The sequence below is a fragment of the Cydia splendana genome, chromosome 4 (genome assembly GCF_910591565.1).
Source record: "Cydia splendana chromosome 4, ilCydSple1.2, whole genome shotgun sequence".
Lineage (NCBI taxonomy): Eukaryota > Metazoa > Arthropoda > Insecta > Lepidoptera > Tortricidae > Cydia > Cydia splendana.
Window position 1 is genome coordinate 13,998,317 of NC_085963.1, and position 25,404 is coordinate 14,023,720.

A 25,404-nucleotide genomic window follows, 5' to 3' on the forward strand; every position below is an offset into this window, starting at 1 on the left:
GGGATCGGAGTTACATAGTAGTCAAACAACTAGTTCGAACATTGCGATTCCTTGTTTCTCAAAGCAAACAAATGTATGGCAGCTTGGTAACTAAGATGACTAAAATAAACATAAATTCACTTAATCTACTCTCTAAACAACATGGTAATTCAAAATGTATTAAATAGAACTAATACGCATACAAATGTTAGTTCAATCTAAGACGATCGGAACAAATTGATGACGAGGGCAGAAATGACCATTAAGAGGCTTGCGGCGATGCTGGTCGAGCTGCTGTAGCAGCCGAAGCTTTCGATCTGCACGGAATACCTCACGTTGTACGGGAATCTACACGCTGCTTCTGTAAAACGAATAACATTTATTAATAGCTAGTATTTTACTAAAATTTTCACCAAGGATTGAGGGAAGGGGAAGGGCGAATTTTAAAAATATTTATGATTAGTTAAACCAGAAATTACAAAAAAAAAATTACGAATGAAGATACCGACACTGAAGAGCCTCTCTACCAAATGAGAGATTGTTGATTAGACGTAACGAATAGCTGCATCCAAGAGAATATTTCATATATTCCGTAAAAAAATGGAGTTTTAAAACTTGAAACATTTTAATGCATCAAACTGAAATTCCGTCAAGTTACCTGTGCAAGTGGCAGTGAAGGCAGACACGCTGGTGGTGGTGGACTGCACGGAGACGTAGAGGAAGGGGCAGGAGTTGACGGTGAAGTAGCCGTCGCAAAGGTTGCGCATGCTGATCTCAACGTTGCCGGTGCTGGCGATGGTTTGGCACGTGATTGCGTTCTCGTCTAGACCTAATGCTGTGCCATTTTGTCTGAAATAATAGGTACGTACAGACGTTGTGGATTAAAAATTTATAAATACCGGGTTGTAGGTATATTACGCATGGTTTATGTGAAAAATACAAAGCATCCAAGGTTTATAAAGCGAATATTTAATGTAAACAACAATTGTCGCAATCGCAACCTCTACCACGCAACCAAAACGTCGTAAGCGCCGTGAAATTCATGGCACATACGTGTTTAGGTCGCGAGATTCACGCTCCGCTTCCATGTCTTTGTCGGCCGTCATCAACTCTTGGCGCATTTAAGACGAAACAGGAGCAGAGTTTTAAATATTTTAGGTAAATATACCCGTCTCGCTAACGGAAGCGGCACCTAAAAGTAGTGCGATAAGGACAAGGCGAAAAATCCTGCGTAAAAATCTCAAAAATCGAGGTTTCGTACTCCTCTGTTTCCTCCTCCAAAACTTAACCAATCGTAACCAAATTTGGAAATCTAAATGATTATGAAATTATCTGTGTCGGACCGGACCGTTTTGCTTTTTTGGCTAATTGATATCAGTTTTGAATGCCACGCCTCTCATTGCGGCATAGTCAAATAGGCCATTTTCACAATTTTTGAAGGGCTCTAGCGCCTTAAAAACCAAAAATATCAAAAAAAGCAAAACGGTCCGACACAGATATTAACAATATTAATCTGTGTTGAAAAAATCATTGCTCTAGCTTCAAAAACCACGGAGGAAAACGAGGAGTACGTTTGTATGGAGAAATGACCACTCCCGTTGGCTCTTAAGAGTTCAATAACACAATACTACCTTTCTAAGAATGAAATGCCATCGCCGAAAGTCTATTGAAAAAAAAAATAGAATCACTTGCCTTGGTTGAGTAAAAGTCCGCGAGTGGCAAATAACAAGGCTGCCCACGCCGGCTCCTGTTCGCGCAATGCGAAGCCTCCTGTTCTCGTCGTCGGTGTAGAAGTAATTGGGATGGATGGAGTAGTAGTTGATGTAGCCGGGCTCCACATAATCGTCGAAGCTTCTGCTCCCGGAGTTCACATCGTGGGGGAATCTTGCTCCGCAGAGGGGATTGATTATTCTTCTTCCGACTAAAACATTATAACAAAAATCATTAGTTTCTTCTTAGTTTAATGTATGCTAAAACAAAATTAATGTTTCCAACAATTAAGTCCAATCTGGCTCTCATGGGAATGGGGCTATTCAAGGGCCCGTTTTCAAATAACTAATGTAATTTTTTACATTAAACAGTTTTATATTTATAAAACGGTTAAATCCAGCTCTTAATTTTAAATTTATTTGAAAACAACTTTGAATAATTAATACCGGATTTTACTAATAAACGAAACTATTAGGTATACACTAAGTAATAGCATCTATAAGCACAACATTACCTTGTTGAATACGATTTAGCGTAGAAGCAAAAGCTTCAATGTGGTTAACAGTGGTTGTTAGGGAAATTGTATGGATATCCTGGTGCATGTCGCGGACCAAGTTCCACAGATTATCGTATTGATTCGTCGAAGTTGCAAATAGAATCCTCAAGTCTGAAAAATAAAATTACATGAACATAAAAGTTCATAAGAATTCTTGCAATAATTATTAACGGTATAGTCTAGATCTTCTTATTGGGACAAGCGAAAGACGAAAATCTAGTTCTAGCCCCACGAAAACAACATAAGTATAAGCGATATTAGTATTACATACCAAGTTACATATGTCTTTGGTATTACTTTGGCTCTAGGGAAAAGGGGTACAAGTTTCAGGCAGCACAGGTGAAAAAAATGTAAGTTCCATATAACATATGAGCACTTTTACTCCTGAGCTGTGTATCCCTTTTCACTAGGACTACAATATTATACTATTATATTTAAGGACGACCCGGTCTAGGCGTCCGACACGTCATTTTCTATGAGGGCTGATCGGTGATCACGTGGTGCTTTCCATAGAAAACGTAGCGCCGGAAGCTCCGGCCCGGTCTAGCGTGAGTCATCCTTTTTACTAGTTATCATAGTTTCCGTTTTCTAAAAAACTTACCAGGTACAGTTTCGTTCAAAATACGTGCTTGCTCCCAAACTAATTCATCGTTCTGCAGATTCCCGCTGTTCAATAAGAACAGAAGCACCGACGAGTTGCCGCCAACGTAATTGTGTAAGGTTTCATTCTCCATTTTCTCTTGCATAAAAGTACGGATATTTGTGAATGTATTCTGCAAATTTACCCCGGTGAACACTGTGGAAAGATGGCAAAATTACAATCACATATCATATCTGACAATTACCTATGTTACAAAATAATTCGTTAATACATACTTGATTGGTGTTTGGCAAGAGTGTACTCAGAATGGAAGTCTGCCAAAGACCAAGTCGTGTTGATCACAACTTGACCGTCAAAGGCATTCAGTAGTGTCACACTGGAGCCAAATTTGCCGACTTCTATGGAGTCCAAGAGGTAAGACACTGCTGGGTAGATGACCTCATACTGCCAAGCGGCGTCGACTACCAGGTAAAGGTTTGTCTTTAGGCGATAATTATGGCTCGATGCAACGGTATCGGTGCTGGCACAGTTCAGGTCATTCATGGTAGAAGCTGTAAAATTACAAAACCATTATTACTCTCTTCATCGCACTTAAAAAATAACTACTACGCGTATTAGAGTGGAGTCAACGTGACTTTTAAGAAAGGTTTTCTCAACCTGCGAACCACATGACAAAAAAGCACCAATTTGTATTTAAGAAAATTTAATTATTGGTACTTGTCGCGTATCCCTTTACGATCGCTGGGGAACCCCTGGGGATTAGCGTACGGTTTTGGAACGGTTTAAGAGTAACGTGTATTAAACAGCAGAAACTTAATAAGTGAAAACTAATAATACTAGAGGAGCGTTACGCTGAAACAATCGAATTATACTGCAAATCATATGAAATGTAATTATTGACTTCCAAGACTAACAGGCATAACTCTGGAAGTTGGTAACGGCGCTGTTGACCAAGTCGTCGAATCCTCCGGTGATAGTTCCTCTCAAAGGTATTTGAGTATCTAAAGCCGCTGCGAACGTGTATGTTTCCGTCACTAAGTTGTCTGCTGTGATGTACTCCTGCATTAGCGATCGACGGTTGCATGCTCTAAAACCATGATTGAAGACTCCGTTCTGTAAACAGATATTTTTTTTATGAAAATAACATAAGGTCAGGTTTCAGTAATCAGTAATCAGTAATCAGTAATTTATTGCTTTCATAGGTACAATTAGGTCTTACATTAGAATGGTGAACAAGCTATGAACCCTGAAAGGGCACTGCAATTTAACTATGTAACTTACAATCTAACAATAATATTACGAAACATAAACTTAATCGCAATATAAATAATTGTGGAAATATTACATTCATGAGATCTTTATATTTCTATCATATACCTAACATAAATTTAACTTTCAAAAAACTCTTGGATATTATAAAAACAGTTGTCTAGTAAATATTTTGCAAGTTTTTTGTTAAATATATTGTCAACATTTTCGTTTTTAATATCTATTGGAAGCTTGTTGTAAATCTTTATGCACATTATATATGGACTAGAGCTATGGATACTTAAATTTGAAAATGGAACTGGAATTGTATTTCTAGGGCGTAAATTTGAGGTAGTCTGATCTTTTGGTACTGGAAAGAAGTCGTTATATTTTCTTTTGAATTTAGTTATCTCGAGTATGTATAAAGATGTTAATGTTAATATGTTGAGTTTACGGAAATGAGGTCGACAACTATCTGTTAGGTTTATGTTGCTTAGGATTCTTATGCATTTCTTTTGTAAGTTGGTGCTATTGCCCCACATAACTATACCGTATCGGAGCCAGGAGTGAGCAAAAGCATAGTAGGTACATAAGGCGGTTTTTACATCTGTTTGTTTCTTTACTTCTCTTAGAGCGTATATAAATGAAGATAGTTTTGATATGATTTTTTGGATATGGAGTTTCCAGTTTACGTTTGTATCTATTTCGATGCCTAGTAAATTGGAGGAATTTACGCAATCTATGGTTTGATTATTGTATTTATAATTGATGGATAAGCTACTTTTCTGATGTGGTTTAAACTGCATGATCTTTGTTTTTTCTACGTTTAATTCAAGGTTATGGAGATTTAACCAATCAACTACTTTAGTGAGGGTGGCGTTTAAAAGAGAATTTAGGTTATTTTCATGTGTAGAGTATGGAAAAACTATGGTGATATTGTCTGCAAATAGGATGCTAGTTTGGTCAAGTATTTTAGGGAGGTCGTTGATATATATTAGGAATAGGAGGCACCCGAGTACACTGCCTTGTGGGATAGATCCTGACATAATTACGGTTTTGGATAAGTGGTATCGGTTGGTATTAAAAAGAGATAGCACGATCGTATGTTTGTGTAGGTTTTAGATGAAAAAAAAACATAATGTCAGGTTTGATAAGTGGACTCGGTTGGTATTATACCTAAAAACATAGCACGATCGTTTTTTAACCCCTGCAAAACTATGTACCTCTTAAGCCACATTACGCAATAATGGGTAAAGTTAACAGGGGTTAACACAAATCATACAGGGCATAATATATGCTAGGTGGATACTTGATACACATTTTACTTACACTTGAGTAGTACATGTCGATTAATTGCGACAGTTTCAAAGAACTGTATGTTCCGAGGGGAGTATTTAAATTAAGGCCCAAAATAAAACCGTCTATGTCGCCACGGATCTCAGGGTCCGTCATTTCGATGTTCTGACGAGTGCGCAGCATGTAGTATTTGGTCGCCTGCGTACTGTTCCAGTAACCAGCTGCTCCAATGGAAATTGAGGCACTTCCTCTCTCGGTTCCTTGGATCAACACTGCTTCGCCTAAGTCGCCTGTCAATATACATTTAACGCTTGTTAATCTATGGTCGGACAAGAATATTTTTGTACCACTTAATATACCTTATATTGACTTGACTTGTGTATTGAATAGGATGTGTTCATTTAGGTACATACCTGATAATGTTGCGGCATATAATGATGAAACAGTTTGCTGGACATTAGGGTAGTTAAGGACTGAACCCTTTGATAATTCTTGAGTCGGAACACGTTGTGCTTCCGAACCAGCGGCAATCCCTGCTATCAGGCTACCAGCAGATACTTCTCCCCAGGTAGTCTTAACTGCACCACTCAGTATGGGACATAAGCTTTCTCCGAGTAGTTGACGTTCAGATTTGCTGCCGCTAAAATCGTTGTACTCAATATCATTCTTCGGATTGTATTGTCTCATTTGGCCGATCTTGTTCTTAGTATTACTAGAAAAACAAAATAAGCATCATACTTAATTAGATTATGAAACACAATGCAGATTAACTCATCAATAGTTAATATCTACACGTACAGCACGTCAGGATCTATAATTTCGACGTCTGCGTCGATATCTTCGGGAACCTGTCTTGCCGTCCTCAGGGCACGGTACTGAGAGAACTCATTGCAATTTCCATTTCCATGAAGTCTTGCATCCACAGTTGTCGATAGCATGGCATGAATGGCGCACTGAAAATAAGTTTAGTTATGCTTTTTACGACCGAATCGTGAGAGTTAATTAATTTAATACATACTGGAATGGAAAAGTTGAAGTGGAGGGATGGCGGTCCACAGTTCATGTTATAAGTACAAATAGTAATAGACTTATGGACGAACGTAGAATTTTAGTGAAAGGTTACGAATAGAAAGCAAGTAATCATAATAACAAGTATCACAAAAAAGTTAATTATTATACAATACATATCTGTATCAAAAATTACCTTTAGTGGTGACGAAAGGGTAGTATTTTCAAATACTTGGAGATTGTTAGGAATCAACCTCGTCAAAATTAACTTATGACGATAAAAGGAATGGAATGTAGCCGCCCACGGCAAAATGTTGGCCGAATTAAGCAAGTTAGATTCCGGCTGGTGATATTCTATACCGTCTTGCCTGTACCTGTAAATTTAATAAAAGTATTATTTAAACGGTTGATTGCAATTAAAGATGACTGTCATAGAGGCGACAACAACGACGACGTCGCAACAGTGCAGCTGCATTTCGTCATCCGAACCTCACCTAAAGACAATTTCAAATACAAATACAGTGTATGATGCTTTGTATGTATGTTATAAGTATGTAGGTATCTAGGTATGTCTCTATACATGTATGTAGTTCTCGTTCAAAAGTATCTGCCAAACTCTAATCGTTTTGCCTATATAGGTAAACAGTAGTACTCGTAGTTACTTTTGATGCTTGCTTGTTTTACATGTCTTCCCTTTTGCATCGGATGGATGGATGAAGAGAAAAAATAAATGAAAACTCACGTATGTAGTAATGTAGTCGCAATCTGCCTGAGGTCCATGTTGACATTAGGGTGATCTTCTACCTTCTGTATGATATCAATAAGCACATTGATCGTGGCAGGGGCCAGGTTGTTCCGGTTGAGGGTGGGGTCTGTGTAACACTCCCGCAGCTCTGGAGCCACGCTGGTCTGCGCCGTGAGCTGCCCGTGGGCGCTGCCGATGACGGCCGCCAGCAATAGCCACCACATTTTAATCTGTGGATACCGACTGGTGTAACTTATTACTAAATTTCGACTAAGGAGGACCATGAAATGAGGCCTCGGTAAAAAAGTGGGCTCTGACATTGACTTCTTCAATACTTCGTTAACTGTATTGAAGGCAATTTCGACTTGTTTTTAGGACAATTCTTGACATAGCATTATGAATCGCGCTATAGTCACCAACGAATTGTCAAGAATGTTAATATGTACAGTCACCTGCAATAATATTTTACACAACGAAGGCAGCAAAAATATCTGACACAACCTTATTTGTAGAGCTATAAGAGCGTGTCACATATTTTTGCAGCCTTTGAAGAGTAACATATTATTGCAGGTGACTGTACGAACATACCTATAAATTTAATATATTTTTCCTTTTCTATTGCGGGACGTAGGTACCAATGGATTGCCGGTCCAATGCATTGCGGAATTGGTAACGCATTGGACCGGCAATCCAAGGATGTGGTTCGAGTCCCACGTTGGCTAGAGTTGATCATTGTTGATTTTTTCATTGTGATTGACATCTGTATTTAAAATTTATAGAACATACCTACCTATAACTAATTTCGCAATATGTGTTGGTCATGTAACACTGTCACAGCAATTGCATGGCTGAAGCTGCCAAAAAAAGAAGTGGAATCGTTTTGCTCAATATCCGTTTTAATATCCGTAAATGCATTTGCGAGTACAATGTTTGTCTTTTGTTCCGAATTCGCGGAAATGAAAATGTGGTCATGAGGTTTTCGATAAAGAAAATCGATGACGAACTCTATTCGGCATCTGCGATTATACGAATATACGTGTTATCAGTAACGGGGAGCGGTCGCGGATGTTTCATCGTGTAACTATAGGTACATACAATTGAATTGTTTTAAATAACATTAGATAGGGTGACTGCTATGGTTATTGGCCACTGCATAGTAATTGGCCGCTTATAACAATAAGGTTCCAAATGGCTTGTTTTTTTTCTGATTTGTTAGGAAAGGCCAATTACTATGTCGTGCCCAAGAACTATAGTAGTCACCCTACGTTACATTAGTGTTACATTTTGACATTTAAGTTTATTTATTGCTATTAGTATGATTTATTTAAATATTTTCACCGTCGTAATAAGTACTTATTAGGGGTCATCCATTAATTACATCACACGTTTAGGGGGAGGGAGGAGGTCAAGAAAATGTGACATGTTGTGACAAGGGGGAGGGGGGAGTCATAAAGTTTGTGACGTCACTTTAACTTCATCAGTAACCGAAAATGTATTTAAATTATTTTATACGCTAATTATCATTTAAATAACAAGGTTTTGAAATATTAAATAAATATTTGCCGATTTTGTTGAAGAAATGTGACGTCACACCAGGGGGGAGGGGTTTGCCAAATGTGACCAAGTGTGACAAGGAGGGGGGGAGGGGTAAAAAAACCTAGAAATTCGTGTGACGTAATTAATGGATGACCCCTTAGTTAAAAAAAATGTCATAGTGGTAAAACTCCCAACGGCTTAATAGCCCAAAATTAGGGTTTGTATGAGTTTATAGTCTGTATCTTTAGGTATTTAAAAAAGTGTAAACAAAATCTACCCTCAAATGGCTCGTTAAACCAGTTGAGGGCAGATGAAAACATTACACGATGTAGGTTAAAGTCAGGTCGTTCAGTGACTGATCCAGGCGGTTTTGTAATTGGTCGGTTCACCAATAAATGTTTAACTACCCGAAAATTTACAAATCGTTTGTTTACTTTTATTTTATTTAAGTACCTAAAGATACAGACTATAGGTACTGTAATGACATACATAATTTATTTTATTTTACAGTGTTGAGTTTAAGGTTGTTTCCAGCCACTTTCTATGATTGTTTCAATGCTATTTTTTATGCAGTTTATTAATATTCTTCTGGGGAATCACATTAACATTAAATAAGTAAAATAAATTTCTGCCTAGAATTTTCAGGAACTAAACTAAATTTCTACCTTCGGTGGTTGAGGCTCCGTTTTATCTGTCACAGTCAGAGTGTTTACTTATTTTTGCATATAGTTACTTATTATAAGTAAAGCAGTAGAGCAGTACACAATTTTGGCAAAAGTACATCATAATATCTAAACAAAAAGGCGTATCTATATTCGAATAGAGATTAAAAACGATTGCCCAAGTTATGATATTTGCTTGCTCCAGTTATGATAACAATTTGTAGGCTAAGAACCGTTATACTAATCACGTTCTATTTACCTTTGAATCCATTGATTGAATTAAAGTTTTTTAAACAATGTGATTGATATTGGTTCGTCCTACATGGCTAAAATAACAAACTCATGAGTCATGTTACGATATTTTACAAAGCAGGTACCTACTTGATGTTATTCTCCGAGGTACCTACATAGTTTTAACACTTCTACCTAATTATATTCTACCTATACGTATAATGTATACGTACAACTGTAAATATTACAAACCCAGAATCATACTAAGGCTTATTTAATTACACAAACGGAGCTTGAGAAGTCTTTCCGTGACCACATCTGGTGCAACTCAGCTGTAACGTCGAAATTTAAGGTAAAAACAATGAAATTATATCGCGGTAGACCCGTTTGTGTAATTAAATATGTTGTACAAAACGCGAGAGTTTAAAGTGTTACATATTAAGGCTGTTTCTGTAAGCTAGGTATATGTTAAGGTGATACCTGTTGTAGTACTTAATCCAAAGCTTATCACTTTACACTAAATAATAATCGATAACTTTTCGAGATCACGTCACATCACCATGAGCAAAATTAAGTAAAATTCAATTAAAAAACAATACAATATGGGACCAACGTCAAAAGCAATGGCAGAATGACTTTATCAGCGCAAGGTGCGACCAACACCGTATGCTAGGTCGGCTGTAAAAATAAAGGATATCAAGTGTAAGATAAGATAATGGAAATCAGGTCTAGATAAATTTGTCGCACATTGTTGTGGAAGTATGAAATTTAGCTTAATCCGCGTCAGGGAATGGAATATTGTGGAATCTACAAAATAGAGTTAAAATAAGTGCTGAATGAAGAACTGAGCAATCCTTAGTCAACGCAGTGCTACAACTACTGAAGCTAGAATAATCTTTAATTGTAATTTTCATAGCAAATATAAACTGAATACTCGTATTTCTCAATGCTATTATTTATGATATGAATAAAACATGAAACCAGCATTTTTAAGGGTTCCTAATAGTCTGTCCGTCCGTCTATATCTTTATTTTTTACCTAAATCACAGTTATTCTATTCCTTAGATGGCTTAGATGTAACCAAAACTAAACTTAGAATAAAGGTTCCGTCACACAGGCGCGTTTTCGGCGCGCCCCGCTCTCGCGCCGCCCGCAAAACGCGCCTGTGTGACGAGCCTTAACAATATCGAAAAACATTATTTAGTTTAGAGCGTTCATTTCGAGGCATCTTACCGCGCGAGGTGATATCAAACAGTTCGATAAACCCAAGACATGAAAATACAAAAAATATCGACGAGGATGGGATTCGAACCCACGCGTGCAGAGCACATTGGATTAGCAGTCCAACGCCTTAACCACTCGGCCACCTCGTCATATGATCAAGCCGGCAAATTTTGGGATCACTACCATTTATTTATTTAATAACATATTATTATTTATATTAGCCAATAGGACGCTTAATAATGTTATAAACATAAGAAATTTAGAAAATAGAACCACATAGAACGTTATTTTACCATAAATTTAGACAAGCGTGTAATACAGAATTTAACTTCTAGTGACATCTAGCGAGAAGAGATAACATTAGAACGTTACTGTAGTAAGGTACGTGAGTAGAATATTTTTGATGTTTTATATTATATAATATTTCTACTGTTTTATACATAAAATTTATTTATCATATAAAAGCAATTTATTGTGAACGTTTTACGATCCTATATTTGTAAGAAACATTAAATTAAACAATTCGCTTAAACGGCGCATAACGCCATCTAGGCAGTTTGCTTTGAGGCGCTTTGAGTACACGTGCGCCATAGGTATGCAAATGTATGATGAACATTAACTCGCCCATAGATGGCGCTGATATCAATATACGATATGTTAAGTTTCACTAGTTCTTTTAATATAGAAGAAAGTTGATTTTGTATGTACTTATTTCCAAATTGTGTGTTAGAGAGGTAATGTGAAATAATTTATTTTTATTACCTACCTACTGTCCTATTAGACCTATCATACAATACAATAGTATGCAAGTAGGAAAGTAGGTAAATTTATATAGGTAGGTAATAAGTAAGTAAGTACTTATACGTTGAAAAAGACTATAAAACTATTATAGGCCGAACTACCTGAGAAGATACCAATTTTTTTTGTATCCATACCGATCCATACACCCATGTAATACAAAATCATGTTTCGTTTTATTTCACTTTCGACCTCCTCCGGGCGTCAGGCGTCAGCCACCAGTCAGAAGAACAAGGGGTGATTGCGTACAAACCGCATTAGACTTACGACCTTTTGGAGATAGATACTTCGTCCCCGACTAGGGACGCGTTGCCTAGCGACGCGTTCGTCGATCCGTCTCGGCTCCATTCATAAATGGCCCCAAATTACAACGCAAACAACCCAATGCCCTATGACATTGTTCTTAGATGGTTGTCAGGCTAATTTGTAACGACTTTCGGTGCGTTTGGGGACCGTATGAAGGACGTATTGTTATTAACACAATAACCTCACATTTTGCAAAGGACGTCGTCGGCGTCGCTAAGTAAAGTATTTTTCACCCCACAAGCTGGTAGAGGCTCTCTTGATACTTCAAATCTGAATAGAAAATTACATTTTATCCACAAGGGTAGCAAAGTAATTAGATGGAAATTTACGAGTTGTTTCCTCATGTTGCCTGGTAGAATTGACATTTAAGTAATGATTTTGAAACATAATTTCATAAATATTTAATAGCGTTCATTTGGGTTTGTTTTGTAATGTTCACCAGTTACTTATGTAGTATTTTCCTCGCGTTGCTGCAGTGGTGACAAATTCTGTGTTTCACTTGGTGGCAAAGTTTGCTTAAACCCTCGCATCTCTCAAGATTCCAATTTCCTCCTCCTTTTCTTTTGAAATTGAGCTTTTGTCGCCGTCTTGCCGACTAATTACATACCGACCAACACTCATCTACCGCTCATCGAGACGATTCTAACAAGCAGATTGCTTAATTATTAGTTCTTTCTGTCTTTAACATTTGTTCTTAATGTTTAAGACAAGACGGAAGCTCACGGAACTATGTGTTACCAAGGCACGGGTACCGGGTTATATTTATCTACTTTATGATTCGACATTATTCAGTCAATTATTTGATAATTTGTGTGACAGATATTATTGTTAGCAAATATTAATCACTTATATTATGTACTTTTAAAAGTAGTGTGGTTCAATAGCCTTGAAAACGGCAAGCCGATGGAAATTAAGTTCTATGGAGTCCTTGCTACTGTCCGACATTAATCTGAGATATCTTTAATTTCATTTATAGAACTAAGTAAAAATGAAATTGAGAGTCAGGCCTCGCTTGTTTCTAATATAAGTACTAGAAAGAAGTATCTACGAAATAATTATAATACCGACTTAATTATAATATTCTTATCTAAATGATTTCAAGCAGTCCTAAAGTTTCATTCAGAAATTTAATCAAAAGGTGACAGGTGGCGCTACAAGGAGGTGCTCAGAGCAGAGACAGTGTTTAGGAATTTACATAACAAGGACACGGGCTGACTCTGAACGGCCATTACGAGACACTCCGACTTTACTCTTGGAAATAACCAGATATTGTTACCAAGGTCGTGAAATTTCTCCACCTACCTACCTGTATACCTAATATTCTCGCAAAGAAATCGAAATCCGTGTGTAAGTTGAATATGCTCTATAGATGATACACAAAATGTAACTTAATAGTATATACTTACCCACTGTATATGTAAATATATGTATATATATATATGGAAACCATAGGTCTAGATTAAGAGAAGAAACTGTAACAATATTTTTTGTATGACCGTTTGTTTCATATTTAAATAAATAAATAAATAAGTATATAGAAACGGAAGAGGAAGAAGTTCTTTATTATAAGTAGGTATGTGTATGTATATACCTCTAATGGGTGAATCGCAAAAAAGCTGTCCGTAACTAAGCGTAGTTAACTACCTGTGATTAGTCTTAACTCTTAAGTGTCCGCAGCAAGCTCGGTTCTCCATACAAACGTAGTTATGCTCTCATTTTTAAACAACTGGCTTAGATTGCTCTTAAACTTTGTACTTACAATAGGATAAGGTATATCTATGTAGCTTCACATACCTCATGTCATTGTATACTGCAAAGTTTCATTACAATCCAAAACGTAGTTTTAAAATTAGAACGAAACTCCGTTTGTATGGAAAGGTGACATTCGGCCGAACTTGCTGCATATTTTAGAAAAGAAGAAATACATTTTGACATTGGAAATGTCTTTTCGTTCGCTCCAGTATAGGGTCCGATTTCACGAAAAAGTGCGACCCCCTTATATCTCGGAAAGTTGTGAAGATATGATATTAAAAAATATGCTCAAAAGACGCATAATCACGAGAGCTGTAAGGTGCAAAAATAATTATTCGAGAAAGTCAAAAACGAAAAAAGTTATGGTCGAAATAGTGAAAATAAAATTCAATTTTTTCCGAATTTTTAATTTTGGTGCTCGATAATTTGGAAACGAAGAATGATACCTATCAAAATTTTGAGAAAAACGGCTCTGGACAATTTAGTCAGCTACAATTTGAGCCTAAAACAAAGACGATCGGGTTAAGGGTTTGCCCTGTAGCCTAACCTTAAAATAGTCAAAAAGTCAGAACGACATTTTTCACATGACATTTATGACTTCATGTTTCGCAGAGTTCGTTATCGGTGTTTGTTGTGAATTATCGGGATTATGACGGCAGAATAACACTTGCACTGCGTGGGCTATCAAAATTGCTGCAGATTTTTCTTGGTCTAACTCTATCTATTCTGTTTGAGACGGGCGTAGATAACGCACTATTCGACAATCTATGCATTCTTGTGGTGGTGGAAATAGAAATAGAGGTAGAGGTAGAGGTAGAGGTAGAAGTAGAGGTAGAAATAGAGGTAGAAATAGAGGTAGAGGTAGAGGTAGAGGTAGACGTAGACGTAGAGGTAGAGGTACTCATACTCATACTCATACTCAGCAGCCGCCAGCAGATAGCTGATGCTGAACCCTGGCTGTACCTAAAGGAACTCAGGTTTGTTGCAACATAGGCACACGCTGTTTTGGTCATCCGACTCGTCTTGATGAGCACTTAGGAGAGTAGTACCCAAGATAGAGCTGATGCTGAACCCTGGTTGTACCTAGCGGAACTCAGGTTTGGTGCAACATAGGCACGCGCTGTTATGGTCATCTCTCGTCGCGTCAAACTGATGTCAAGAAAATTTCATATCTTGCAGCATATGATGATCACATGGTAGAGCATTACCCAAGATAGCTCATGCTGAACCCTGGTAGTACCTATTGGAACTCAGGTTTGGTGAAACATAGACAAACGCTGTTATGGTCATCTCTCGTCGCGTCAAACTGATGTCAAGAAAATTTCATATCTTGCAGCAAATGGGCCGCTGCCGATCAAGACTCGAGTGACGATAATGGCGATGTGGCTACCACTTCTCGAGTTGACTACGGATTTGCCGTGTAATAATTTTCTTGTACTTTGAACATTAATATATCCTGCTTTCGAAAAATGAAATATGTACCTATACTTATGCGCCACGGCGACAATTATTCAAACTTCGATACGCGTGTGGAAATTTTGCAATTTGTTTGTTCACATGCGTTATGTCCAGGATACTTGTGTTAATCTAAGAATAAAATAATTATCATTCAACGTTGTAGTTTTATTTTGTAACTTTTCCTTATCCAGACTTTCTCGTCGCTCAGCGACAAAATTTTTTCGAATTCCGTAGATTCATTTCCAATGTGCTCGATAGTCGTGTGAGGCACGAAATCTGTGAATTTTTTTCCATATCGTTTGGAGATGGTCTAATTATGGACTAACTAAAGTCAAAACTGAAACATTTATTCAGCAAATAGGCCACAGTGGTATACGTACATGTAAACACAAGCAATAAAATAAACCACGAGTACAAAAAAAAATAATAAATAAAATATAATTTAGTTCGTTTTTTTTAGCATTACAAAGAACTTGAAAGAAGGTAAGCGATCTTGACATGTCTTTTAATTCATAAACGCTTTTTAAAAATCAGTAACTATTACTTTGCTATTACTTATGAAAGCAGAAGAATATAAATGATCGTATTAGATTCATAATTGTTACATATTTGCCGTAACTTATTTTTAAAATGTGTTTTACAATTAAAAGACACATAAAGATTGTTTACCTTATTTCTAATGCTAAAAAAACGAACTACTTATAGCTAGGGATTACAGATTATTCATATGTTTAGCTCCTAAACTTCTCATACCCAAGGCATTGATTTTTCTACCTCATCTTTAATAGGATTAATTAAATCGACCTAGGAACCAGAAAGCCGGCTCAGCATCAATGCCGTCTAGACGGAGCTCTCATTTAGATCGGTTCGGTTCAGGGCATTACATTGATTTGTGCGACGTCTACAGCACTCCGCACTGCCGTGTGTAATAGGGCCCAAAGGGCATAACTACAGTGTTATTACAATTGAGTGTACGATCCAGAGGGCCTACCATGAACAATGAAATTCTTTATCTGCCTCTATCGCTCGAATATGTAAGAGTGATAGGGAGGCAGATAACAAAATTTCGATTTTCGTATTCATGGTAGGGCCTCAGAATAATGCTCTCTCGGATCACGTACCTATAGTTCTAAGACATTTTAGTGTTATTATTTAAAATGTACCGTACTACGGATCCCTTTTCACGGATCACGGCCATATAACCTGTCAACACAGTGCATCTTTGTGCACTTATTAAGTAGTTACCCAGACTGTAGTTGTTTTCGTCAATATTAGACTACGTTGTAAGCTTATATCAGGCGGAACGTAGGCTTACTTACTTATTTGTCACCATTATAGAGCATATAAAATCAGAGATCTTTCTTATATTGGTTTGGCTTTGTCACTGGTTCGTAAAGGTCGACATTGCACCCGCTAGTACTTAATTACATATGCACTTTTCGTTTTAAGTAAGCGGTTATCGATAGGGGGCAACATATCATTATTTAAGTTTAAGTACCTACTTACATAACTAACCTTGTCAGCACGAGTTGTTCTATTATATAGTGGTAGGCAATGTTAATATGATATTTCTTTTTACTCCTTTCGATTGACTTCCTTTAACCAATCCTTTCGTCATGCATAAATATGCTTATCTAAAATTCATACTTACATAAATATAATCACACCGATGTATTTAAATAAATGTAGGTACCTTTGCAAAAAATAAACTCCAAGAATGTTTATAGCAAACTTTTATTTCTGTACTTATTTGTTGTAAAAACATAATGAAAAAGGTAAAAGAGAATAGTACTAGAAAAGTCTCGGGAAAACTAGAGCTACTTACCGTATATACCGTACAATTATACGTAGGTATATATACGTACAAAATTACACTCGAAATAGGTGCATTACTGTGGGCAGCCTAGAGTAGGTAGATACTCGTAAAACCGCGCCGTGTTTAAAGGAATATCGGTGTTTAAAGGAAGTCATATAAATGCCGCGGGACTTAACTTGCGAATGCCCGGATTTGCAGGCAAAGACGGTATTGGCCGGTCTTCAGTTCAAGTCGGTGATTTTACAGGATTTGAGGTCTCCTATTTCAATCGATTTGATAAGCACGTGATTAACGTGATACGATTTATAACTTTTTCTTAAATGTATAAAAATAGTTATAATGCATTTTAAAACTTAAACACTTACCCCGCGTCTAGAAATTACATTGAACTAAAGCTTGGTTAAGTATGTACAGTCGACGTCAAAGATATGTTTATACTTTTGCACCTTTCTCCTTAGTAATAAGTTTTCTTTTGTACAGTCGCCATATCAGATATATCGGAGCGGTCAAGGCGCTCACAAATATCTGAACACGCCTCTATTGTGAAGGCGTTAGAGTGCATCTTCAGATATTGTTAAACACCTTGGGCGCTCCGATATATCTGGTGGCGACTGTACAACTACATTAAAAGAAATCTATTAGAAAGGTGAAAACCCGATATCAGCATTATGAACATTGGGCAACAACATATAGACATTTGTACAGCTTATAATTTTATTTTGTTCACGGAAGAAAATATTTATTTCATTTTGCAGCGAGTTGATCAAACGCGGGTAACCCGCAACGGGCTAGCGGCGAAGTCTGCTCGCCGGATTATCCTCTTTCACGAGATGAATTTTCCTCCTCACCTCTTTAACGGAGATTTTGCGAAATACATTTTTCATTCACTTCCATATTTCGATTCAAACCTGCACAACTTGAAAAAAATTATAAAAACATTCCACGGTCACCAAATTAATTAAAGCATAAATAAAGTCTGAAAAGTTGCATTTTATTTTTGCGTCGCATTCGTTTACCAGGTGTACTTTGAAACAGAACAAAAGGTAATTTATTTGTACAATCCAGGCGGAATATTACAGGAGCCCGACATCTGGCCGCTGACATTTTGCAAATGGTGGTATCAAAATATCGTTGAAAAGCTTTGTGCGATGTTCCCGTGGCACACAATGCGAATGCCCCGGTGAACGTTCCAGCTACAATATACTATGGAACCTGTAAAAGCTACAATCTTATAGCTTTTAATCTACAAAGCACCTCGGGAAGCACGGACTCAATCTTCAATATCTATGCGCTTGCATTAAAACTTGCTTTTGTATTATGGCAAAAGCATCGGTAGCTGTCTTTCCCAGGATACTAGTATAAATTACATCTCAGAGAGGATTAAACACCTCTCGTTGTAGCGAACTTCTAAAGAATATTGCGAAAGGATGGATTAAGTACGAACAAACTTACTCCAAATATTATTGCTTAAGGGCCTGATTAACAGTCCGCCGGACGGTATCGGCCTGTCAGTTGTTCGGAACTGTCAAAATTTTGTTCTAACTGACAGGCCGATACCGTCCGGCGGACTGTTAATCAGTTGGGCCCTTAACACGTTCTAAATAAACGTGTAGTTAGTGCAGTTTAATGGGCCTGCGGGCTGTAGGTATAGGTACGTCTGTTCACTGGACGGAGAAGTGCTATTGCACTATCATCAGCATTGCGATACAGCGAGGAAATGCCGCCAGCATCCATGGTACAATGCCTTAAGGGCCTATTTTAGATCTAAGCTAGTTTTTAATTTCGTTTAGTAATACCACTGTATATCCTGTTGCACTTGGCATGAAAACTTGAACAATGCTTATAAGAAGTCAGAGTAGTATGATACCGATAAGGCCTTGTGCACAAAAATATAAGAAAATAATTTAGCGTTTTCTTTATTATTCATCCTCAAAGATGGTGAAAAAAGAGTTGAAAGTTTCATACACGAATGATTTTTTTTGAGTGAGAGTTTACAAACTTCGTAGTTAGACACGTTATTAGAAAAACAGTAGTACCTAATTCAAACTTTCACAATTTTTTCTGAGGTAAATTTTAAAACTTAAATACGCGATTAAGTCCCGTTGTAAGTACAATTTAATAAACAGTACCTAATGTTTCAGCGTCTGTCAAAAGTGATATTTCTTCAACCAAAAAAAGTAACTTTTGACACTTAGGGGTTGTGCATAAATCACGCGAGGTGTTCTCGGCTTATTTTTGACCCCCCCCCCTCCTCCTTGGTGATATTTCGTGAGGTTTTTGGCTACCCCCCCTCCCCCATATAACCTTACGTGTATTTTTTTGAATTTTTTCTATCCGACCGGGTCAAGGCCACGCGCTCCAAAATTTCGTAAAATAGACTCGCTATTTTGAAGTGCGGAGTGAAGATTTATGTTTAACGAAACCCAGAAGAAGAAGTATCTATTACTCATACTCATCTGTCATCGTTTTTCCTCAAAACACTGGAGAAACTGGTAGACAGACACATAAGGGATGGTCCTCTTAAGAGGCATCCGCTGCACCAATTGCAGTGTGCGTATCAGCCGGGTAAATCGACTGAAACGGCACTACACCTGGTGACAACCAGAGCGGAACAGGCGATAGAGAACAAAGAACTATGTCTGGCCACTTTTATAGACGTGGAGGGGGCATTTGACCGCACCACGTATCAGGCAATCAATATTGCAGCATCTAAACACGGCATAGAACCAACAATCTGTAGATGGATTGGTACTATGCTAAATAGCTGACTAATAAAATCCTCCCTTATGGGAGATGAAATATTAGCTACGGCCACGAAGGGTTGTCCACAGGGTGGGGTTCTCTCACCAACTCTCTGGAGTCTGGTAGCTAACTCACTGTTGGAAGAACTAAACAAAGGCCCAATACATACGGTAGGGTACGCAGATGATTTAGTGATTCTTGTAAACGGGAAATTCCCGGGAACAGTATCGGAAATCATGAATAAAGCACTGAAGCAAGTGGAGAGATGGTGCAACTGTCATCAACTCTCCATAAACCCAGGCAAAACAGTGGTAATACCGTTTACCAGGAAAAAGACCCTTAATGGCATGAAGCAGCTGAAGCTTTATGGAAGGGTACTGGAAATGTCCAATGAAGTGAAATATCTAGGCGTTACACTAGATAAAGAGCTGAACTGGAGAAAGCATGTCGAACTAACAACCACCAAGGCACTTAGAGTGTTTGGAATGTGTAGATCGGCTTATGGCAAAACGTGGGGTCTAAACCCAAAGGTACTAAGATGGATCTATACCATGATGGTAAGACCAATCATCTTGTACGGATGCCTGGCATGGTGGCCAAGGACACTAAAGAGCACATGCAGGGATGCCCTTATGAAAATACAAAGAACGGCATGCATGGCTATTACTGGCGCGTTTAGAACGACGCCAACAGCGGCGATGGAGGTACTGCTAGACCTCTCGCCGCTACACCTAGTGATACAATCTGAGGCGCGGAAATCGCTACACAGGTTGACCCTAACAGGCCTCTGGAGCGATAGCAAGCCAAAGACCAAACACACAAACATGGAATGTGACAATTTCATGAAAAGGATTACGAACATGGGCTGCGATAAGATGCAACCCAAGTTTGTGTTCCATAAGAATTTTAACGTTAAAATTCCAACAAGGGCTGAGTGGACCGAAGGTCTTGAAGCACCAATCTCTGATGAAAACGACATCATATGGTACACAGATGGGTCTAAGACAGAATCTGGTACGGGGGCAGGCATTTATGCAAATGACTTTAGTAGTAGTATAAGCATGGGCAATTACGCCACTGTCTTCCAAGCCGAGACATTCGCTATAATTGCCTGTGTGCATGAGAATATAGTTAGGCGAACCCAAGGGAAGAATATCTATATACTCAGCGACAGTCAGGCCGCTCTCAAAGCGCTCGAAGCTCCCAGAGTGGACTCTAGACTGGTATATAATGGCGTCCAAGCCCTGAACCAGCTTGGAAGGCAAAACAGGGTGCAACTGGTATGGATCCCAGGGCACGAGGGATTCATAGGCAATGAAAATGCAGATGAACTCGCCAGAGCCGGATCTGTAAGTAACCTTATAGGTCCGGAACCATTCGTGGGGCTCTCACAGGGAACCATCACAACGGCTATTAAAGACCATACCAAGACCAAACACCAGGAAGAATGGGATAGTCTGACGGGTCTAAAGCATGCAAAGCTCTTTATGCAAGGAATAGACTCCGGCTGGAGCAAAAAGCTTTGGAAACTTAGCAAAAGACAACTCCAAATCATAACGGGGGTGTTTACTGGCCATTACGGGGTCAAAGGATTTCTGGCCAAGATGGGACACTCTGACAACACCGATTGTCGCATGTGTGGCGAAGAGGAAGAGACAGTAAGACACTTAATGTGTGAATGTCACGCCCTCGCCAGACAAAGAATGAAGGACTTTGGAGCAGGATACCTGGAACCAAAGGACTTTAAAACGCTACCCATGAGCTCCATCATCCGACACATGGATATGGTGGGAAAAGCTCTTGAGTAGTTGACGGATCTCTTCTAGGGGGTAACTGCACAAAAGATCCCTATGGGTCGAAGTGTATCCGCAAGGGCCCCCGAAAACAATAAGATAAGATAAGATCTATTACTCATGCGGTAGGTATTTTTCTTAGTTTCGTTCACTGTAGAAAAATACACGTTAGGTCTCCTTATACCCCCCCCTCCCCCAACGTGATCTGACGTGATTTTTTCGTGACCCCCACCCCCGCTATCGAATCTCGCGTGATTTGTGCACAAGCCCAAAGCACTATACATGCCTAGCCGTGAAAAGGTCTCGCCAGCTTCGTATCACTATTCGGCCTCCCTACGGTCGGTCGTCTATACCTACTCACCCGGCAAGCCCTTCTTTCCCGGCCTCTGCAGTAATGTACTATTTTACGAAGTTTCAAGTTCCTAACTAACTCAAAATTAACATACGCATGTTAATGCATAAAATGTTGCGTCAGTTTTTTTTACGCACGCATATATGTACAGGGTGATCAATCCAAATGGGTCAGTATGGAGAAGTCAGAAACTATAAGAGATAGCGAAATCTGTTCTTAGGAACCATGGCTTCGATTTTATATTTAATAATAATGGCATTCAATTTTTTTTAAATCTATCATACATAACCGGGATTCGAACCTGGTCAATATTCTTGTTGTATGTTTGTATGGCAACTTTTAAACGATGCGTGATAGGTGGGGGGTGCTCGACCAAATATCATAGAGAGCCCCGAGACAAAACAAACTACATTAAAAATAATCAAAATGGCCGACTTTTTTTTATTTTTTTCAAGTTGGTCCGAGCGCGCTGAGATTTGGCATGCGGCGAGCCTGGGAGCCCAAGATTACCATGTCAAAAAAAAACTTGGAAAAATCCAAAATAACTTGGAAATTTGACTTTGTCCGTGTCCGCCGCGGACACGGACAAAGTCAAATTTCCAAGTAGGTTAAGCGAGCCCGAAGGGCGAGCTTCAGGCCGGGAGGCCGAAGACCGACCCCGGCAGAGGGCCGAAGGCCCGGAGCCTCCACCCCGACTCCCAAAACGCGACTCCCAATAGGAAAAGTGTTGGGTCGTGTTTAAGCTCCAACTTCCCCCTCTCGTGTGACCTCTTCGTTTACTCGGCCTCGGCCTCGCGTTTTGGGAGTCGGGGTGGAGGCTCCGGGCCTTCGGCCCTCCGCCGGGGTCGGCCTTCGGCCTCCCGGCCTGAAGCTCGCGCTTCGGGCTCGCTTAACCTACTTGGAAATTTGACTTTGCCCGTGTCCGCCGCCATTTTAGATTTTACCAAAATTTTTTTTTACATGGTAATCTTGGGCCCCCAGGCTCGCCGCATGCCAAATCTCAGCGCGCTCGGACCAACTTGAAAAAATTAAAAAAAAATCGGCCATTTTGATTTTTTTTTTAATGTAGTTTGTTTTGTCTCGGGGCTCTCTATGATATTTGGTCGAGCACCCCCCACCTATCACGCATCGTTTAAAAGTTGCCATACAAACATACAACAAGAATATTGACCAGGTTCGAATCCCGGTTATGTATGATAGATTTAAAAAAAAATTGAATGCCATTATTATTAAATCTAAAATCGAAGCCATGGTTCCTAAGAACAGATTTCGCTATCTCTCATAGTTTCCGACTTCTCCATACTGACCCATTTGGATTGATCACCCTGTATACTCATACACGTCAATAAGCATCGGCTGCTATTTAACTGATCACCAGATTTAGTAAAATTTAATACCAAAAAAATCTATTTTACCACCCTAAAATCATGAATGATCACCAAAATTATAACACCATTTTAATGTGAAATAATAACCAATTTTATTACATTTTACTATCCTTTTAAAGGAAATGACACCAAACTAATCATTATTAACCCAAAAATAGTCAATGATTACCAAATTTCAAACCCCATTTTAATGTGAAATGATAACCAAATTTATACATCTTGCTATCCTATTAAAGAAAATGACAACAAAATAATCATTGTAAACCCAAAAATAGTAACTGACCACCAAAATTAGAACTCCATTTTAATGTAAAATGATAACCAAATTTTTAAATCTTGCTATCCTACTAAAGCAAATGACTACAAAATAATCATTGTAAACGCAAAAATAGTAAATGATCACAAAAATTGTAACCACATTTTAATTAAAAATGTGCAAATATTTAATATATCGTTATCCTATTAAATTAATTAATCCACTTCGTCACCTTTTTCTAGTAGCATTTTATTTCTGTAACAGTCGCAGTTCTAACCTAACCTAACCCACTTTTCTAGTAGCATTTTGTTTCTGTATGGGTCGCAGTTCAAACCTAACCTAACCCACTTTTCTAGTAGCATTTCTTTTCTGTAAGGGTCGCAGTTCAAACCTAACCTAACCCACTTTTCTAGTAGCATTTCGTATCTGTATGGGTAGTAGTAGAAACTTAACCTAACCTACTTTTCTAGTACCATTTCGTTTCTGTAAGGGTCGCAGTGCTAACCTAACCTAACCCACTTAACTGATAGCAGTTTACCTTACTTTTCTAGTAGCATAACGAAATGCTACTAGAAAAGTAGATTAGGTTAGGTAGATATGCGGTGCGGGCAAACGGGGGTTTGAGCGGGAGGGGCTAGTAATTTTGGCATCAGTTTACTTTATTTGGTAATATGTATACATTTTTTGGTAATCATAGTGGTTTATTTAGGTGAAAATATCGCATTAATTTGGTCTTCAAGATTTGGTGATCATTAATGATTTTTGGTGATCATTCAATATATTTGGTATTTGAATACAATTTGAAGTGCAGTCGTAATTAAAATGGTGGTACTTTTGTATTTTTAGGCCTTATTTTTTTGGTGTTCAGTAATTTTTTTTGGTAAGCATGATTTTTTTATTTAGGGTACCAAAGTATTTTTTGGTGGTCATTATATTTGTAGCCATAAGCATCTACCTCTCACCATCAAATATGGAAGTCTTGCAAAAATGTATAAGCCACTACGATACTTCATGTTTAGGTACCTACATATAGTTATTTTAAGGCTGGTTTTTCAATGGCTACAAATATAATGACCACCAAAAAATACTTTGGTACCCTAAATAAAAAAATCATGCTTACCAAAAATTATTACTGAACACCAAAAAAATAAGGCCTAAAAATACAAAAGTACCACCATTTTAATTACGACTGCACTTCAAATTGTATTCAAATACCAAATATATTGAATGATCACCAAAAATCATTAATGATCACCAAATCTTGAAGACCAAATTAATGCGATATTTTCACCTAAATAAACCACTATGATTACCAAAAAATGTATACATATTACCAAATAAAGTAAACTGATGCCAAAATTACTAGCCCCTCCCGCTCAACCCCCCGTAGCCCGCACTGCATACCTACCTAACCTAATCTACTTTTCTAGTAGCATTTCGTTATGCTACTAGAAAAGTAAGTTAAACTGCTATCACTTAAGTGGGTTAGGTTAGGTTAGCACTGCGACCCTTACAGAAACGAAATGGTACTAAAAAGTAGGTTAGGTTAAGTGTCAACTGCTACCCATACAGATACGAAACGCTACTAGAGAAGTGGGTTGGGTTAGGTTTGAACTGCGACCCTTACAGAAAAGAAATGCTACTAGAAAAGTGGGTTAGGTTAGGTTTGAACTGCGACCCATACAGAAACGAGATGCTACTAGAAAAGTGGGTTAGGTTAGGTTTGAACTGCGACCCTTGCAGAAAAGAAATGCTACTAGAAAAGTGGGTTAGGTTAGGTTTGAACTGTGACCCTTACAGAAACAAAATGCTACTAGAAAAGTGGGTTAGGTTAGGTTAGAACTGCGACTGTTACAGAAATAAAATGCTACTAGAAAAAGGTGACGAAGTGGATTAATTAATTTAATAGGATAACGATATATTAAATATTTGCACATTTTAAATTAA

At 38.2% G+C, this 25,404-nt stretch overlaps 1 protein-coding gene and 1 non-coding gene across 2 annotated transcripts; both read right to left on the reverse strand.

The window, feature by feature from the left end:
* Positions 1 to 30: 30 nt before the first annotated feature.
* LOC134789967 (uncharacterized) lies at positions 31 to 7,372 on the reverse strand. The gene is made up of 12 exons (XM_063760694.1): positions 7,141 to 7,372; positions 6,595 to 6,772; positions 6,189 to 6,343; positions 5,804 to 6,102; positions 5,424 to 5,680; positions 3,761 to 3,959; positions 3,122 to 3,397; positions 2,847 to 3,041; positions 2,204 to 2,356; positions 1,672 to 1,900; positions 638 to 828; positions 31 to 340 (listed from the first exon to the last, which is right to left on the reverse strand). Exons 1-12 carry the CDS (start codon positions 7,365 to 7,367, stop codon positions 198 to 200), a joined length of 2,502 nt encoding a protein of 833 aa, XP_063616764.1. The 5' UTR covers positions 7,368 to 7,372; the 3' UTR covers positions 31 to 197.
* Positions 7,373 to 10,863: 3,491 nt separating this feature from the next.
* On the reverse strand, positions 10,864 to 10,945 carry Trnas-gcu (transfer RNA serine (anticodon GCU)). The gene has a single exon. It is a non-coding gene; the product is annotated as a tRNA-Ser (tRNA).
* Between the last annotated feature and the right edge of the window lie 14,459 nt (positions 10,946 to 25,404).

Excerpts from the sequence above, each read along its gene's own strand:
- LOC134789967 (XM_063760694.1), bottom strand. The coding sequence starts at position 7,367 with ATGTGGTGGCTATTGCTGGCGGCCGTCATCGGCAGCGCCCACGGGCAG. Across the intron at positions 6,344-6,594 it reads CCCTTTCGTCACCACTAAAG|TGCGCCATTCATGCCATGCT; the intron begins GTAATTTTTGAT and ends ACTTATTTTCAG. Across the intron at positions 3,960-5,423 it reads TCGACATGTACTACTCAAGT|AACGGAGTCTTCAATCATGG; the intron begins GTAAGTAAAATG and ends ATCTGTTTACAG.